We start from the raw sequence: 17,145 nt of genomic DNA on the forward strand, positions 1-17,145 counted from the left end.
GAGTCAGAGTTCGAGTCCCATCTTCTACTTATGAGATGAGCACTTAAATACCAACCACTGAACCTGTCTCTTCATTCACAAAATTAGGATAATAAAAATATCTACCTTAGGACTGCTGTGAGAATCAGTTGTATAATGTATGGAAAATTGCTTTGTGAATTTTTCATCACTATGTAAAAGTTGCCATGATTAAAATAATGCAAAACGTTGATAAGCAAAATAAAATTTACCTACCTCAACATTTATTCATTCAAAAACTGATCAAATATCAGGCAACTGTTAGAGGCTCAAAGGATATACACTGATGACTAAGACAGTGCCCTGATCTCAAGCAACTTACAGCAAAGCAGGGGAGCCAGCATAATTATAATCCCTGCTATGAATATGGTGATAGATATAGCATCTCAATTTGGATGATACATTATTTGTCACCCTATAGTTGTAGGTACAGGCTCTTTCAGAAACACAGAAGAGGGTCATCTGCCTTCCCCTGGGATCAGAAAAAAACTTTCTGAAGAACGTGAGCTGGACATCATCGAAAAGGTTCTAAGCAAAGAGAATAGCATGTATAAAAGTATGAAGGCTTTTGCTGTGTTAGGTGCTTTAGGATGAGGGAGAATCTTAAATCTTGAATAGATTTAAGGCTTAAGAATGGAGTTAAGCTTCCTAGAATGAACATACTTTTTATACTCTTTATTGATTTCATTTCATTGACTTAATTAGATAAAAGTGAAATTTTCAAGATTTTTGGTTAGAATTTTAAAAAATCAAGCTATGAAATGGGAAACAGGGTGGTTCCCATCATCATAGAGAGAGCTGCCTCACCAGTAATTCACTCAGCAATATTTACTGAATACATAATGTTGCAGAGAAACTAACAAGCCAAAGTTCTTACCTTCAAGTTTCTCACAATCTAGAGGGGAGACCAATACGTAGAAAACTGGGGAACCAATTCTTACTTAGTGTTTACTCCATGACAGACACTGCCTTACAAATAAATAAGTCTAAGTGCTTGGAAAGATTACCATCCCCATTCTCAGATGGAAAAATTGAGGAACAAATTGGTTAAGCAATCTGCTCAAGGTCACATCTAACAAATGGCTGAGCCAGAATTTGAACCCAGGCAGACTGATTAGCTTGTGTTTTAACACCTACTTTATGTTGCTGTTCTGATTATTAAAATATAGTGTAATAAGTGCAAAATAAGGTGACAATATACAGTAGTATCAAATCCTAAAATAGAGAGGGAGGTGTTACAGAAGGCTTTCTGGAGGAGTTCATAAACTGACTATTAAATGATATGGGAGGTTCAGACAGAATAACCAATCCGTGTGACTAAAAATGGAGGTAAAATACATGAAGCAATGAGGGGTTGGGGGTGGGGAGACAAACAGTTTTATGCTGGTTGAACATGAAGTTTGAAGCAGGAAGTAGCAAAATAAGACTAGATGGGTGGGCACGGAGGGCTTTGTATGCCTTGCTGAGGAGTTTGTACTTTAGTCTGAGGCTATGTGGAGGGAACCATAGAGGGTTTAAGCAGATTTTTGTTGGATTTGAGAGTCCAATTAAGGAGCCTGTTGTAATAACTCAGGAGTGATGATAGTGGCCTCAGGAGAGCAGGGAAGGTAGGGAAGAAATAGAGGGGCAGATCTAAGAAATATTTAGTGAGAAATTAGCAAGACAATTTTGAGGAGGGAGACCCAGCTGACTCCCAAGTAGCCTGGGTGATTGGTGCATGGTGGTGCCAGGTGAGACAGAGACTACAGGTGGAAAACAGTTTTAGGTGGGTCTCAGACAAAGTCACAGAGTGAGTATTTTGGAATAGAAGTTTCACAAAATGAATTCTAAGAATATGAATGCCACGTGCAAAAAGGGGCTTTCTGATGAAGTTGTTTTTTGCTGAGAAGCCTACTGTTCACACAGTGCCCTCTGGTGGTCAGACGATGCCATGTTACCTCTTTAGGATGAACAGATCAATATACAGACACTGGTTGGATAAGTAAAATTTATCCAACCCTGGAGGGAGAGAGCTATGTTCCAGAAGCCACTTTGTTACCTTTGCTTTCTGTGTGGATAAATCTCTTAATGCTGCTGAACTACAGAAATACCTCAGTTATTCAGAAGTTTATTTAGTTGGCAACCTCAGCTATGAGGTGCCCTAGGCTGAAGCAAAAGAGTAAGGCAATTTATTGCTTTTCAACAATTAAAATAGATGGAACAAAGTACAGGTATTAAAGCCTTATTTTAACTCATAGAACTCTAAGTTCTCATAAAAAATTATCTATGTAGATTCAGTTTTGATAAATTTTTGCCTTAATTTTATAACCCATAACATTGAAATGGTGGGCAGCAAGAGCTCAGCCTACCACTTAGAAGTGACAGCTGTTGGTGTCACAAGGCAGTGAGACAGAAAAATACTGACCAACCAAAGAACCACAGTCTCCATAAGTATAACTGTCTTAGGCCATTTTGTAGGTGCAAGCAACCCTTAGAAATTTGAACAGCTCCTATATTTCAGCCAAACAATTGATGCAGAGGAGAAAGCAGATAGCCAGGAGTGCTATACTTGGGGCTGCAGTTAGAACAGTAGGAAGAGCCCTAGACCAAGATTAAGGAGACCAAAGTCCCATCCTGTCAGCCACTAAAACTAGATATGACTTGGAGCATATCGTGTAACTTCCTAGGGCTTCAGTTTGTTTTCTCATCTGTAAAGCAGCAGATTGAACTTGATCACTTTGTAAAATTGTATGAACTATGTTCACAATGATGGCATTAATATTTAAGAAAAATCATTATGCTTGGATTGAAAAGACAAACATCATCTCTATGCAAGAGTCCTATGAGGAGTATGATTATCTGTATTTTATAGATGAAGAAAGCAGGCTTAGAGAGGTAAAGAAGTTTAGTACTAGATAGAGCTATTATTCAAATCTTTTAATGTCTGCTTTCTGGCTCTTATTTAATACTTTCACTTAACAAGCATGCATTAAGTGCCAATATGTGGGAAGAGTGCGCTAGGCTCAGGGAACACAAAAGCTATCAAGCCTCGCCCCTGTCTTTGAGAGTTCAATTAAGCACTGCTATACTGTACCTCTGTCAGTGCTAATGATATAACACAACAGCACTGTTAGGACTAACATACAGCCACATTAGGGTTTTTAAAGATTTTAGGGTGTGAGCATAGAACTGAGCCACCATTTATAGCATCGTTTCTATGGGAATATGTGTTTCAAGTTCCAAATAACTAACTTAAAAATAAAGTTTTAGAATGTAACTCAGTTATAATTTCAGGACTTCCTGTACTAAGTACCACTGTACAGTCTAATAACCCGCCAGAATGCCTGCCCTAAAAAGTGAATTAAATTTTCTAAACTTGATCATGCCTGTCATTTAAGTGCCTTGAAGTAAAACCTTCAGAAGCCTCTACAGCTGGTTCTTCCTTAAAATTTCAAGGAGGAAACCTAAAGAATTTAAGTTTAAATTTAGAAATTGGGCTGTGTACCCTGGAAAATGGTATTCTATGAAAGAATTTTGCTGAGGTGACCTTATTTTTATAGGTAGCAAAATCGTTAAGGCCATGATGTCAGGCTGAAGAGTGATATTGCTTGTGTTCTAATTTCACCAAGTTCTCTGAAGTCTTAATTAGGAAGATTATATAACATTGTGTGCCTCTGTTTTTATCTGGAAAATGGGTCTTAAAATATTACCTACTTAGTAGGATTTGTTATGGGGATTAAATGATAAAATGATACATATTTATATGCATACATACGTGTATATAATACACATATGCACACATTTGCTTAGACTAGAGCCTGGCACATTGTTAGTAAGGCCAGTAAAACAAATATACCTTCCCTCCCATTACATTCCCAAGCTTTTGTTTATGCTGTTGTGTACCTCTCCTCAATTACATAGACACCTATGCAAACTACTGAAATACCTTTCCCTTTGCTTTCTATTTTTCTCTATCCCACTCATTCATCAAGGCTTCACTCAAATACTACATCCTTCCTAAAACCTACAGTTTTAGTACAATTCATGCTTTTCTCTTTCTAAACTCTTGCTGAGCTTTATTCAAAATAAATTAGTACTTAATTATTCTCAAATTGTGTCTTGGTTTAAAATTGAATCCCTCACATGTAATTAATTAGCTCTATTGTATACCATCCTTCTTCACCGTCCACCTCAATGCTGTATGCAGTATTAGAATTATAAGTGTTCAATGTGTTCAAAACTCTGATTTATAAACATAAGAGAATCTTTTCGTTACATTTCAGGCTTCTTAAAAAGCGCTCAAAGTAAATCCAGGTACATGCATTCAATCAGATAAAACATAGAAATAGGTATAAGGAAATAATGTATATATTGAAATGTCTTTTGAGATCCAGAAGTAATTTAAGTTCAGAGACTAGGGCACTTAATTGAGAGTCTGACGCTAGGCTCTGCTGCAGCCTCACTGAGGCTGTGCAAATCGTCCTCAGGGGCCTCCTTGGTGAGGCAAGTCTGTGACATAGTAGAAGGTGATTATTTGTCTTAGAGAAGGAGTCAGCTCAAAAATTTCCTTAAGTTATTTCTTCATTCACTTTATATGCTTACTTATAGACCTTTAAATTATCATTTGACTAAGGCTAGGAGAAAAACTTCCAGCAAAACTGTTTTTTCCAATTTAAGAGATTTAGCAATGAAGGAAAAGTATTTCTGAAACCTTACTATGTCAGTGCGAAATTTACTGAAATAGCTTACACAGTGTAATTTAGGGAACACGTCTACTGGCTAAGACTAGATGCATATATACAGCTAAAACCACATTACAAATAAGAGTTCAGATGGCGGAAGTCACTTGTGCAAGAGCACTTGGCCAATAAACGCTGCATTAAGAACTCATACATAGTCTTTGAGTATTCTTGGAGAAGGCCACACTGCGTAGTATCCTGCATTAAGAACTCATACATAGTCTTTGATTGAGTATTCTTGGAGAAGGCCACACTGCGTAGTATCAAGGAATATGTAGTAACAACTATACAGTAGTTAGTACCCATCTGGGTGGTCAAGAGTCCTAGTACGTACTTTGTCACAGTTGGCTATACTCTTGCATTGTTTAACAGCCCTAGACCTTTGCCCTTCTATCAAATAATAATGTTGGACTAGATTAGATCTCTCTATGCTGTAAAAGTCTATGAATATCTAAATTGCTTAATGTGCAATGATGAGCTGGTAAACTTTTTCAAAATTTAAAAAATTCTCTGTCAAATTATTTATTACTTAACTCCTTATTTTTCCTGGAGAACTGCATGCATACTGGGTATCTAGCTGTAATAAACTTTTTCTACCAGTGATGTAGCTAGTAACACAAAAGCAACCACTGATTGCAGTTATGAAAATAAGAACAACTGAAATATAAGCAATCATTTTACTTAAAACTGTTTACATAGCTCTACTATAACAAAGTTCACTAAGTGTTTTTGGTAGCATTAAGGATATCAAAAACTTGTAAAGAGCAAACTTCTTTTGGAATTTGAGTAAGTAAAATTTATTGTTTAATTAATACAATTTATAATTCATTTATAATTAAATGAATTATAAAAATTTTAATGCAAAAATTATTTTCAAGAGATGAGCTAAAAGTCTCACAGGAATTTAGATCCCTCACCCTGGACTCCACCTCCAGCCCAGTTTTTTGGATGTTATTAAGCCTTCTTTAAGCTTTTCTGAATGAGGTGTAACAAGAACAAAGTTGATGGTACTAATGTGTGAATGATTGCTATTAAAAGTCACTCTACTTAAAATTAGTTTTACTCAGAACTTGGACATTTGCATAATGGCATTGATGAAACTACAGATCTAGGTCAGCCTCGAAGCTGTAGTTTTAGCATTAATTTCAGACTCATTACTTGTTCTGCTTCATGGTCTATGAGGGGAGGATGGAAATAGAGACACATGAAGAGAGTGGGATTCATACCCAGGCCTGTCTGACCCAGAGCCCTTATTCTTTCCACCACAGCATGAAGCCTTCCACAGAGTAGGCACTTTACTGAGTACATGTTGAATGGAGTCCTTAATTTAGAAAAAGTCAAAATTCTCCATGATATATCTTTGAGATTATAGAATACTTGTGTTATTGCTGATTCTCAGTACTTCATCAGTGCCAGGTATACCAAAATACTTAGTAAACATTTGTTGAATTAAAAAATAATACATCAAAATGCTCTCAATTCTCGTGTTTTAGTGTCTTGTTTTTGTTAACAGAATGTATTTTCACTAATTGAATTGAATTGTGACAGTAGCTGCAGATGTGCCTGTCATATTGGTTTTCTGTGTAGTTGCATTAATTTTGGTTGCTGATCATAAAATTGTTTTTATTTAGATTAGAAGGGTCCCTAAAACCTTTAAGCCCTTCATATCATTATTTCAAGCACTTTGACAGCTCAGGAAACTTGGGATCAATAAGGATAAACAAGTTACCCAAGGATGCAAACTACACTGGAACTTAGATCTGTCTTATCCAAAGCCTGTGCTCTTTTCACTGTACCGTACAGTCCTCAACAAGATTTTGTCCCTGCTTCCACGCAGGGCATTCATTATCCTGTGAACAAATTTGTTTCATTTAAACAACTCTTACTACTAGAAAAAAATTTTTGAGATAATATCTATCCCCTGCTTTTCTTTTTGATTTGTTATTTTTATTAAAAGTCTCTCTGAATCCTACAAAATGCCTATAGACCTAGAAATGTCACTCTACATAAAATAGGCTTGGGGGTCAACGTGTGTGTGTGTGTGTTTTCCATTTTAACCTTTGAATAAGGTTTTGTTGTTTGGATTTGTTTTATATAATTATAATTGTTACATAATTTTGTATCCTGTGTTATTTTACTTTACTTTCTATCCTGAAAATTTATTTTCTTCTACGGTCTTCATTAATACGGTTTTTAAAGGCCACATGACAGTGAATGTTAGGATATGCATTTACCTTGGTTTACTTACAGCTCCCTTATTAACAGGCATTTCAAGTTATAAATAACATTGATAGATATATTTGTGCATACATTGCTTTTTGTATTTAGGTACATGCTGAACGTGATTCCTCACAGTTTTAGCACAGGTATCTGAGTTACAAAAGGTCGAAACGTACCTTCTTGAAATACTTGATCTAGCTTATAGAAAAGGCATAGTGGTTGCAATTTTAAGCCACCTTCATTTCAACAGTGCATTTCAACAGTACTATTTCACACACATCCCTGGCTATGCAACTCTGTCTTTAAGCAGGAAAACAGAGGCAGGATGGATCTTTTGGTAGTAGAGAGAAAAGGGGTATGTGATCTACATACGATCTGTGATGAACAGATAAGCAGTTGGAAGTAAATAAGCTTAGATACTCTTAGTTACTACTGCAGGGAGGGTTTAGGGACTGAAGAATGAACATTTTATTTCTCTGAACAGCTTGTTAAATGTTCTTTTTATGTTCAGTCAAATTGGGTAGGAATTTGTTTTTCAGTGGAAACTAGATTCTGAAGTTTTACAGATTAAAAATGAGGCGGAAATTGGATCTTATTTTAGATTTATAGTATAATAGATAGGACTTCTATAATAGATAGTGCTTTTAATATTTTCTTCTCCTTTATTCAAAGTCAAGTCCCTACATTAAAAATATTTATAGTGTCTACCATATGTTGTTAAATGAAGAAAACTACTTGCAGAAAGTAATATATAGTATAATACCATTTAGGTTTAAAAATTAAAAACGTAATAAAGGAAAACTATGTCCCTGGCACATGGTACTCAATATCTCTTGAATCTATGTATCCATAGAAACTGATCTGAAGATATACAATCCAGAGTGTTTGGAGAGGTTACCTCTGGGAAGAGGTATGCAACCTAAGGTGTGTTTTAATTTTATGTACTTTTATGTTTGACTTTATTGCAACGAGCATGTGTTACTTCTGTACACTTTTTTAAAAAGCAAAAAATGAAGAAAAATTTGCAAACTATGAACAGATACCACCTTCCCAAATAGATCCACTGCTTTTTTATATCCTTAAGTACGTGCCAAGCAGTAAAAGATATTCCAACTCTACGGAATTATTGCTTCTCTAGTAGTTAAGAAAAGAGAAAAGCATTGACCAAACCTATTTACTTGGTGCCATTTCCATATAATCTAATAAGATTTTTTTTAATAGAATTTTTCTAAAAATTTCAAACATGCAAAAATAGAATTAGTTATCAACACATGGCCAATCTTACATCATCTGTAGCCTCACACTCAATGCACTGTATTATTTTCAAGCATACTTTAGGTAGATCATTTCATCTATAAATATATCAGCATGTATATCTAAAAGATAAGGACTCTTTTTTAACAACCAAAATACCCTCATCACATATAAAAATGAGCAATAACTCCTTTATATCAATCATCTAAGAAGTTTTTAATATTCTTCAATGTAGTTACTAAATTTCAATTTGTTCTTTTATTTACTTTCATTGTTTGTATACTTCAAGTACTTTGAAACAAGTGCCTTTTCTTCTTTCGAATTTGGTATACATTCTCCCCCTACAATTGTAATGAAACCAAAATGATGGTTTTTGCTTCTGATACTTTTGGTTGTATTTCTTAAAATGAGAAACTTGAATAAATGTTTGGGTATCTTCATCTTCAAATTTAAAAAAAATGATTTAAGTATATATTATTTATTGAGTTTTGCTATATTAAAATGGAAAGCTATTCACACCTTGATTTTAATAGTAAAGTCACACAAGTCACAAATCATGATCAAAATTATTCTTTCAAATGCTTTTCTGATATCTTGTCTGACTTCAATATTTTTGTTTTACATAGGTCTCTAATTAATAGAAGATGGCAAAGCCCAGCCACAGCAGCTACGTCCTTCAGCAGCTAAACAACCAAAGGGAATGGGGTTTTCTCTGTGACTGTTGTATTGCAATTGATGACATTTACTTTCAAGCACACAAAGCAGTTCTAGCTGCTTGTAGCTCCTATTTTAGAATGTTTTTCATGAACCATCAGCATAGTACTGCACAACTGAATCTCAGCAACATGAAAATCAGTGCTGAGTGTTTTGATCTCATTTTGCAATTTATGTATTTAGGAAAAATTATGACAGCTCCCTCTAGTTTTGAGCAGTTTAAAGTGGCAATGAATTACCTACAGCTGTACAATGTTCCCGACTGCTTAGAGGACATACAGGATGCAGATTGTTCTAGTTCAAAATGTTCATCTTCTGCTTCTAGCAAACACAACAGCAAAATGATATTCGGCGTAAGAATGTATGAAGACACTGTGGCTAGAAATGGCAATGAAGCCAATAAGTGGTGTGCAGAGCCAAGTTCAACAGTAAATACACCACATAATAGAGAGCCTGATGAAGAGTCTTTACAATTAGGTAATTTTCCTGAACCACTGTTTGATGTATGTAAAAAAAGTTCTGTGTCCAAATTATCTACTCCAAAAGAACGTGTGTCACGACGCTTTGGACGGAGTTTTACCTGTGATAGTTGTGGATTTGGCTTTAGCTGTGAAAAATTATTAGATGAACATGTGCTAACCTGTACTAACAGACATTCATACCAAAACACGAGATCTTTTCACAGAATAGTAGATGTTAGAGACGGAAAAGACAGTAATATTAAAGCTGAATTTGGTGAAAAGGATTCTCCTAAAACATTTTCTGCGCAGTTGGAAAAATACAGAGGAGACACAAGCCAGACTGCTGATGATTCGACTTCAACCACTGGAAGCAGAAAGAGTAGCACAGTGGAGTCTGAACTAGCCAGTGAAGAGAAAAGCAGAGCTGCTGAGAGGAAAAGAATCATCATCAAGATGGAGCCAGAAGATATTCCTACAGATGAACTGAAAGACTTTAACATTATTAAAGTTACTGATAAAGATTGTAATGAATCCACTGACAATGATGAATTAGAAGATGAACCTGAAGAACCATTTTATAGATACTATGTTGAAGAAGACGTCAGTATTAAAAAAAGTGGTAGGAAAACTCTAAAACCTCGGATGTCAATAAATGCTGATGAAAGAGGTGGTTTAGAAAATATGAGGCCCCCTAACAACAGCAGCCCAATACAAGAGGATACTGAAAATGCATCTTGTGAGCTGTGTGGACTCACAATAACCGAGGAGGACCTGTCATCTCATTACTTAGCCAAACACATTGAAAATATCTGTGCATGTGGTAAATGTGGACAGATACTTGTTAAAGGTAGACAGCTTCAAGAACATGCTCAAAGGTGTGGAGAACCTCAAGATCTGACAATGAATGGGTTAGGAAATACTGAGGAGAAAATGGACATGGAAGAGAATCCTGATGAGCAGTCTGAAATAAGAGACATGTTTGTTGAAATGTTGGATGATTTTAGAGACAATCATTTCCAGATAAACAGTATCCAAAAAAAGCAGTTATTTAAACATTCTGCCTGTCCTTTTCGGTGTCCTAATTGTGGCCAGCGTTTTGAAACTGAAAATCTAGTGGTTGAACATATGTCTAGCTGTCTAGACCAAGATATGTTTAAAAGCGCCATCATGGAAGAAAATGAAAGAGATCACAGACGAAAGCATTTTTGTAATCTGTGTGGGAAAGGATTTTATCAACGCTGTCACCTAAGAGAACACTATACTGTTCATACTAAGGAAAAACAGTTTGTTTGTCAGACATGTGGAAAGCAGTTTTTAAGAGAACGTCAGTTGCGACTGCACAATGATATGCACAAAGGCATGGCCAGGTATGTCTGTTCCATTTGTGATCAAGGAAACTTCAGAAAACATGACCATGTACGGCATATGATTTCTCATTTATCTGCTGGTGAGACTATATGCCAGGTCTGCTTTCAGATATTCCCAAATAATGAACAGTTGGAACAGCACATGGATGTTCATCTGTATACATGTGGAATATGTGGAGCAAAATTTAATTTGAGGAAAGATATGAGATCACATTATAATGCCAAGCATTTGAAAAGAACATAAGTGATTTTCTACTGTACTAATGTTTAGTTAATATTACATAAAACACCAAAGCAAAGGATATGAGCTATTTAGAAACTGATTTTCTAAGATGAAGTGTTGGAAAAAAATTTTAAGGCCCTTTTTCTTTAAATATTTTTGTTTAGGATCTTAAGTATCTACAGTTTAGGTGTTAAATGTTTATCATTTTTGCTTTTTCTTAATAGAATTATTTGGTTTTAGTTTGTTTTAGCTATGATTAAAGTTACTTTTAAATGTAGACTGCAAGTGGTTGTTACCCCTTCAATGACTATTAAACTTTAGTTTTTTTATCAATAAGGTGATGACTTCACTATTTCTATGTGGTTTTTTTTTTTTTAAGGTTATCCTATGAAATTTTAAACCCAGTATTATTGGCCATTTCTGTTTAAATTAAAAAAAATTTTTAAGTAATTAGTTATATGAAACTTCCATTCACTTTTAGCTTTTTTTTTTTTTTTTGAAAGTTGAACAGTGATTTAGCCACTGTGTATTCCCCCTTCTTATTAATGAAATTCATATTCTTATTAGGCAGGTTAGGTGCACTGAATCTAACCTTGAAGGTTGACATGGGCCCACACTTGGCCTAAAGAGATTGATGGACCTAAGGAAATTCCTATAAATGAATATTTTCCTATAATTGATAAAATATTATCATTTAATAATCACATTTAAAACTTATATTAAGTATAAAACCCAATGACTTTACCCCACCTGAGAAATTAGTAAGGGACAAGTCATTTTGTTTTGTGGTATAAAATTTAACTATGATAGTTAATAAAAAAGACATATCTTGTATTCACTTAAAATAATTTAAAATATTCTGATTTCTAAAGTGTGTTTATCAATTATTTTTGTTTATAAATAGACTTTAATAGTTCTCTAAGAATATGACATCTAAAGGAAAATGATTTTTCACCTTTAAAATTACATACTTTTGGAACTTCAAGATTTGAGAAAGCTGCCATGTATATTGATAAAGCTAATAAAATAAATCAATTATAAATCTGGTTGTTCTATAAAAGTAGAGTGTGCAAACAATGTCTTGTGTTTTATACTATCTAATATTTGGAGAAAATGTGTTGTGGCAAATTGCAGTCTATCACTATGCTTCATTTTTTAAAAATTTGAGGATTATAAAATAATCACAGCATATAAATGGAAAAAGTTTATCATTTTTTAGTTAAAATAGTATTACTGCTAGTTGTTGCTGACACAGGGTCTACGTGAATTACATGTGAATTAAAACACTTGGGAAAACTGACCCACCAATAAACACAACTATTGAATAGAATGATTTTTAATGTGAATTACTTACTTGTAATACCCTTCTCATAATGAAAGGGATTCTAAATAACTCCTATATTTAAAAGTATAATTTTGTGATTATGAACACTAATTTAACATTGTTTCTTTTCACATCAAATTTTTAAGATATGCAAGTCATATTTTTGTATACAACTTGCATAAAAGAACAAGTTGCCAAGAGAATTGAGAGATTTATTGACTAGCACAGATTTAGTTGATAGAGAAGTATTAGCACAGTGTGAGCTCAGAGATTTGTGGGGAGATGTTTAGGGTATTAAGTAAGAATAGGAATAGTATAGAGGCCATGCAGTATTAAAATAATGGGAAGTAGAGAAGGGGGAAATACACAAAAAGGTAAATGAGAAATCAGGAATTTTTTAAAAGCCACATAGGAAAAGCAAATCATCTTAGTCTGATGCAATAGTTTAGCAGTAATTAAATCTGAAACGCAACTTGAAATATGGTATATACATTACTGATAGGAACCTGATAAAGTGTTCTAACAAACCCAGAGACCATCAGAGAATAGTGTAGAGAGATAAGATAAACTCAAAAATTCCAAACTATATAATATCTCAGTAAACATAATTTTCTTTGGGACCACTGTTTTACATGACCCTCATCAAAATCTCTTGCAGTGGCTTTCCCAGCATTAAAGAGCGGGGTTCTTTCTAAATGCTACCACCACGACCAAACCATTTACTAATGGATTGTCTACTCCATTTAAAAAAGCGGGGTTTAGCTTACTGTTTTGACAGGTACTAACAGCCAACAATTAGCAAGCAAATGTATAAACAACCATAAAATCTAATTTTACATAACCGATGTTCATAGTTTCACAAAGCCACACCTCAGCGATGTTGTTTTCTCTCAGTTTCGTGTTACACAGGGCACATACCTTCTGCTTTGGCACTAGCTACAGGGCAGCACAGGCTTCTTTATAATGTAGTTTTCCTTGTTAAGGCAAAGAGTTCATGTAAAGACTACTTGCCTTTTAAAACTAGGGGAAATGAAAATATCCAACACTTCTCTCCAACCCAGTTTCCTCTTATTTTTTCCACCTCTCTCGTGGGGTGGGGCTACAAAGCTTTAACTTCTTACTATTGTTTCTTGCCCACCAATGCTATGAAGACAAGGTTGTGGAACGTGCTTGCTCCTCCTGCCTTTATAATTTGATCAGGCTCCTATTCTAAAAATAAAAGGAAAATCTAGATAGATATATGTGGAATCTTATTTCTCTTTCTGTCTCACAAACACAGTCTTGCATAAAAGGCCTTTTGTTCTCTAGCAAGAAATTCTGGAGGAATCGAAGGAATGAATCAGTGCCTAACAAGCTTGCCACCAATTACAGTATAACTCAGGTGTTTAAATTCTTTGGCAAACAGGACTAAGAATTTCAGAGATTAATAAAGCACAACCAAGTTGCAGTGGATTAGGACTCAGAAAGTTGTCTTAATCTCTCCCATATTTTTAAAAGTAAAAATATTCAGAGAAATGACTCACATAAGTAAAATGACACATGGCTAATGTTTAATATGTGAAGTTAAAGAAAATAAGGATTCCAGGGGCTAGTGATAAAAATGAATTAAACGGAGTTTGCTAGGGCAGTCAGCACCAATTGGAAGGAAAGATAATAGACTGAAGTGAAAAATAAGTAATGTGGCTGAGAACAAAAAAATGAACAAGATATTAAAGTTTAATAGAGCATTTGGAATTTTATAGGTGAGTAGAGATTTAAGTAATTTGATGGGTTAAAATAATTTGATTAGATTAAAATTCCATCAGAGCCATAGAATGCCTAATGAAACAATTATTATGAACATGCTAAGGATATGCCTAACTTCTTGAGATAATATACCAAATTTTCTTAAGCAAGAAAAGAGGTGGTGGTTGGCAACTTTTTGGTTAAAACGACCTGTTTCTCTTGTCACTTGTTAAGGAACTTCCATAATTAATAGATCTCTGGAAAATCCCCCAAAGAACCAGTATAACCGTTAAACAAAAATGTCATTATTAACAAAAAGCTAAATCGGTACACCCAAAAGAAAAAAAACGCATGTGTGCATACATAGCTGAAAATAAAGAAATTGGTATTTTTGTTAATTTTAAATGGGTTGAATGAGTTAAATTTTTTGCCATTAATCTACTTTGATCAGTTTTGTATCTTTCCTCACCACCCCCACCTCCTGTGTAAAAAATGCTTCTCAGTGATAAATGCGAGTACTCTGTAGGCACCCTAATATTAGCATTGCCTAGGATTCCAGGGTACTGAAAAGCTCTGTGGGAACATATCCTTATGGAATGTCTCCCATCTCCTTAATACCTGAAGTGCAGTAAACTGGGGGTGACAGGATGAATGCCAGGGAACTGGAGCGAGTAGAGTTATATTTGGTGTTAAGAACTTGAAGCTGCAGGCCAGATTTGGAAACCCCATGATCCAGCCATCCTAGGGCTCTCACCTAACAAACATCCATTTAGTTAGCTCTCTATCTACTTTGCTAAATGCTTTACACATGTAATTTTAATTAATCCTCACAGCCTTATGAGGTAAGTATTCTAATTTTCCAGACAGGGGGCTGAGGTTCAGAGGCTGAGTCTTTTTTCCTGAGACCACACAGAAACTAAATACTAGAGCTGGAATTTGAACCTAGACCTATCTGATTTCTACATTCTTGTACGTAACCACTAAGTTACATACTCCACCTACCAAGAAGTACAAAGAAGGGCCTTTTCAGCGTAGGAACACATGTGATAAAGCTTGTATGAGACTCTGCTCCTTATTCATCAGCTGTCATCTGCTGTGCCTGGTAAGGCAGCTGGAAATAGTGGGTTACCTAATGAACATGTTAATGTGAAAATATATCAGTCAAAACCAAAACTTTATTTGGGTCATTCAGAATGATGTTTTAGAAATAAAGACTAAATACTGATGTTTTCATTTTCCTTTACTTAAATGTAAAACATTTAGTGATATTGTCAGCCATTTTTGGGGCCCATGATTGGTGCTCAATAAAAAATTAATTTGAATTCAACTTCCATATTTCTACCTCTGAACTTTTCCTCCCTGTTTTCCCTATTCCCTACCTTTATATTTTAATTTCTCCCACCAATCACCATTTCCTTTTACTGATTATCAGACTAATGAGTTGAATAACTCAAATTATTTGAAAATGTTCCTAAGGAAAACCAGGACTCCAGAATAACCAGTTCCCTCTTTTTACCTCAACAGATTATGTGGATAAGAACTTTTTCATTTCTTTGGTTAAAAAACAAAACAAAATCTCTACTGTATTGTGATTCATTTGATTAAAGTTTATAGAGGTGCCTAATCAAACTGCCTAAAAACAAAGTTGGGGTTTCTAGTCATTTATAATTTAATTTACCAACAATATCTATGGACTTCTAGTGTAAACCTAAAAAGTTTTACTCAAAAAGGAGTGAAAGATAATTTCAGGAAACAACACCCTAAAAATCTGCTCTAACCAAGCTGCAAATTTTAAACAAGTAAACAGTTATTTAATGGTTTAAGTGAAACAGTCTACTCCCAATCAAATCCGATTTTAACTTTATGCATCTATTGCCTGATTTCTACAGCCTGTATAATAGGTTTTACTACTACTATGTTAAATATACTACTTTAATGATCTATCTGCCAAATGTTATTTTTTAAGTTAGTGTAGAAGAACAAGATGGTGATGATTCCATGGGTATTGGCTATAAAATTATTCTCTTTCACAGCCTTCTATCAAACTCAAGGATATATTACTTGGTAACATGGGTAGAGTCTCATGCTAAAACCAGGTGAAATATAGCTACTTAGAAACTTATATGCTGTCAAGAGGCAAAAATGCAAGGATTTAGAATGTTTGTGTCTGTATTGGTAAATACAAATATGAACTAAATGACAATAACAGCTTAGAAATTCATGCTAATTTTGAACCAATTTAATACCACCTAAGTATATGTACATGCTTAGTTGACTTTAGCATTAAGATGTTTAAATCCTATTTTAAGTTTATTATATTCAGGAGAACCAAATCATTGAGGTCCATTAATCACAGAATGGTTCATCTTTTCTATCAAAATCCATCACAGATCACTAGGGGGCAGGAAGCCATTATAATTTCTCATTATCTTATTCATTTGCTGACAAAAAAGATGGTGTGAAGGTTATAATTCAGTATTTGGCTCTGAATTGAATTATCAATGTACTTATCACCATTGTATTTCGAAATCACAGAAAACTCTAGGGATCAAAAGATGACAAAAACGTAAAGGACATGATTTCAATTCAGAGTCAAGAAATTTTATGTGAGAAAATTTTCATAAATTTACCTATTTGAGACAGGGATAAAGTTAGGTAGACAGCCTATGAAGCCCCCAGTTAAATTTTATTTAAAAAGTTACTATGTTGTTTTTATTCTACTTTAAAGCAGCGGTCCCCAGCCTTTTTGGCACTAGGGACCAGTGCTCCTATGAGAATCTAATGTCTGATGATCTGAGGTGGAGCTGAGGCGGTGATGCTAGCGCTGGGGAGTGGCTGCAAATATAGGTGAAGCTTCACTTGCTGGCCCACTGCTTACCTCCTATGTGGCACGGTTTCTAACTGGCCATGGACCAGTACCAGTCCACGGCATGGGGCTTGGGGACCCCTGCTTTAAAGCAATTGCTTATACCAATTAGAATCAGCAGAGCTCATTTTTAGATAAAATATGATTCTAAGCATAGATTATGAAAATCATCTTTCAAATGCTTTTATGTTCTCTGACGTGGGAAAAAGTGTTTTAAGAGACAGTCTCTTAAAAAATTAAGGCAAAGCATTCCTG

General features: G+C 34.7%; 1 protein-coding gene across 3 annotated transcripts in view; it reads left to right on the forward strand.

The window, feature by feature from the left end:
* The window catches only part of ZBTB1 (zinc finger and BTB domain containing 1), a 23,318-nt gene that overhangs the window by 3,653 nt on the left and 2,520 nt on the right, over positions 1–17,145 (forward strand). Inside the window, exons 2-3 of one of the 3 annotated variants that reach the window (XM_006915122.3) lie at positions 7,810–7,880; positions 8,837–10,752. In XM_006915122.3, coding sequence (XP_006915184.1) covers positions 8,855–10,752 — 1,898 coding nt within the window. In that variant the 5' untranslated portion in view covers positions 7,810–7,880; positions 8,837–8,854. Of the gene's footprint in view, positions 1–7,809; positions 7,881–8,836; positions 12,306–17,145 lie in introns of those variants that run through there. The other 2 variants (XM_006915120.3, XM_006915121.1) reach the window with 2 other exon arrangements.

The sequence above is a fragment of the Pteropus alecto genome, unplaced genomic scaffold (genome assembly GCF_000325575.1).
Source record: "Pteropus alecto unplaced genomic scaffold, ASM32557v1 scaffold276, whole genome shotgun sequence".
Lineage (NCBI taxonomy): Eukaryota > Metazoa > Chordata > Mammalia > Chiroptera > Pteropodidae > Pteropus > Pteropus alecto.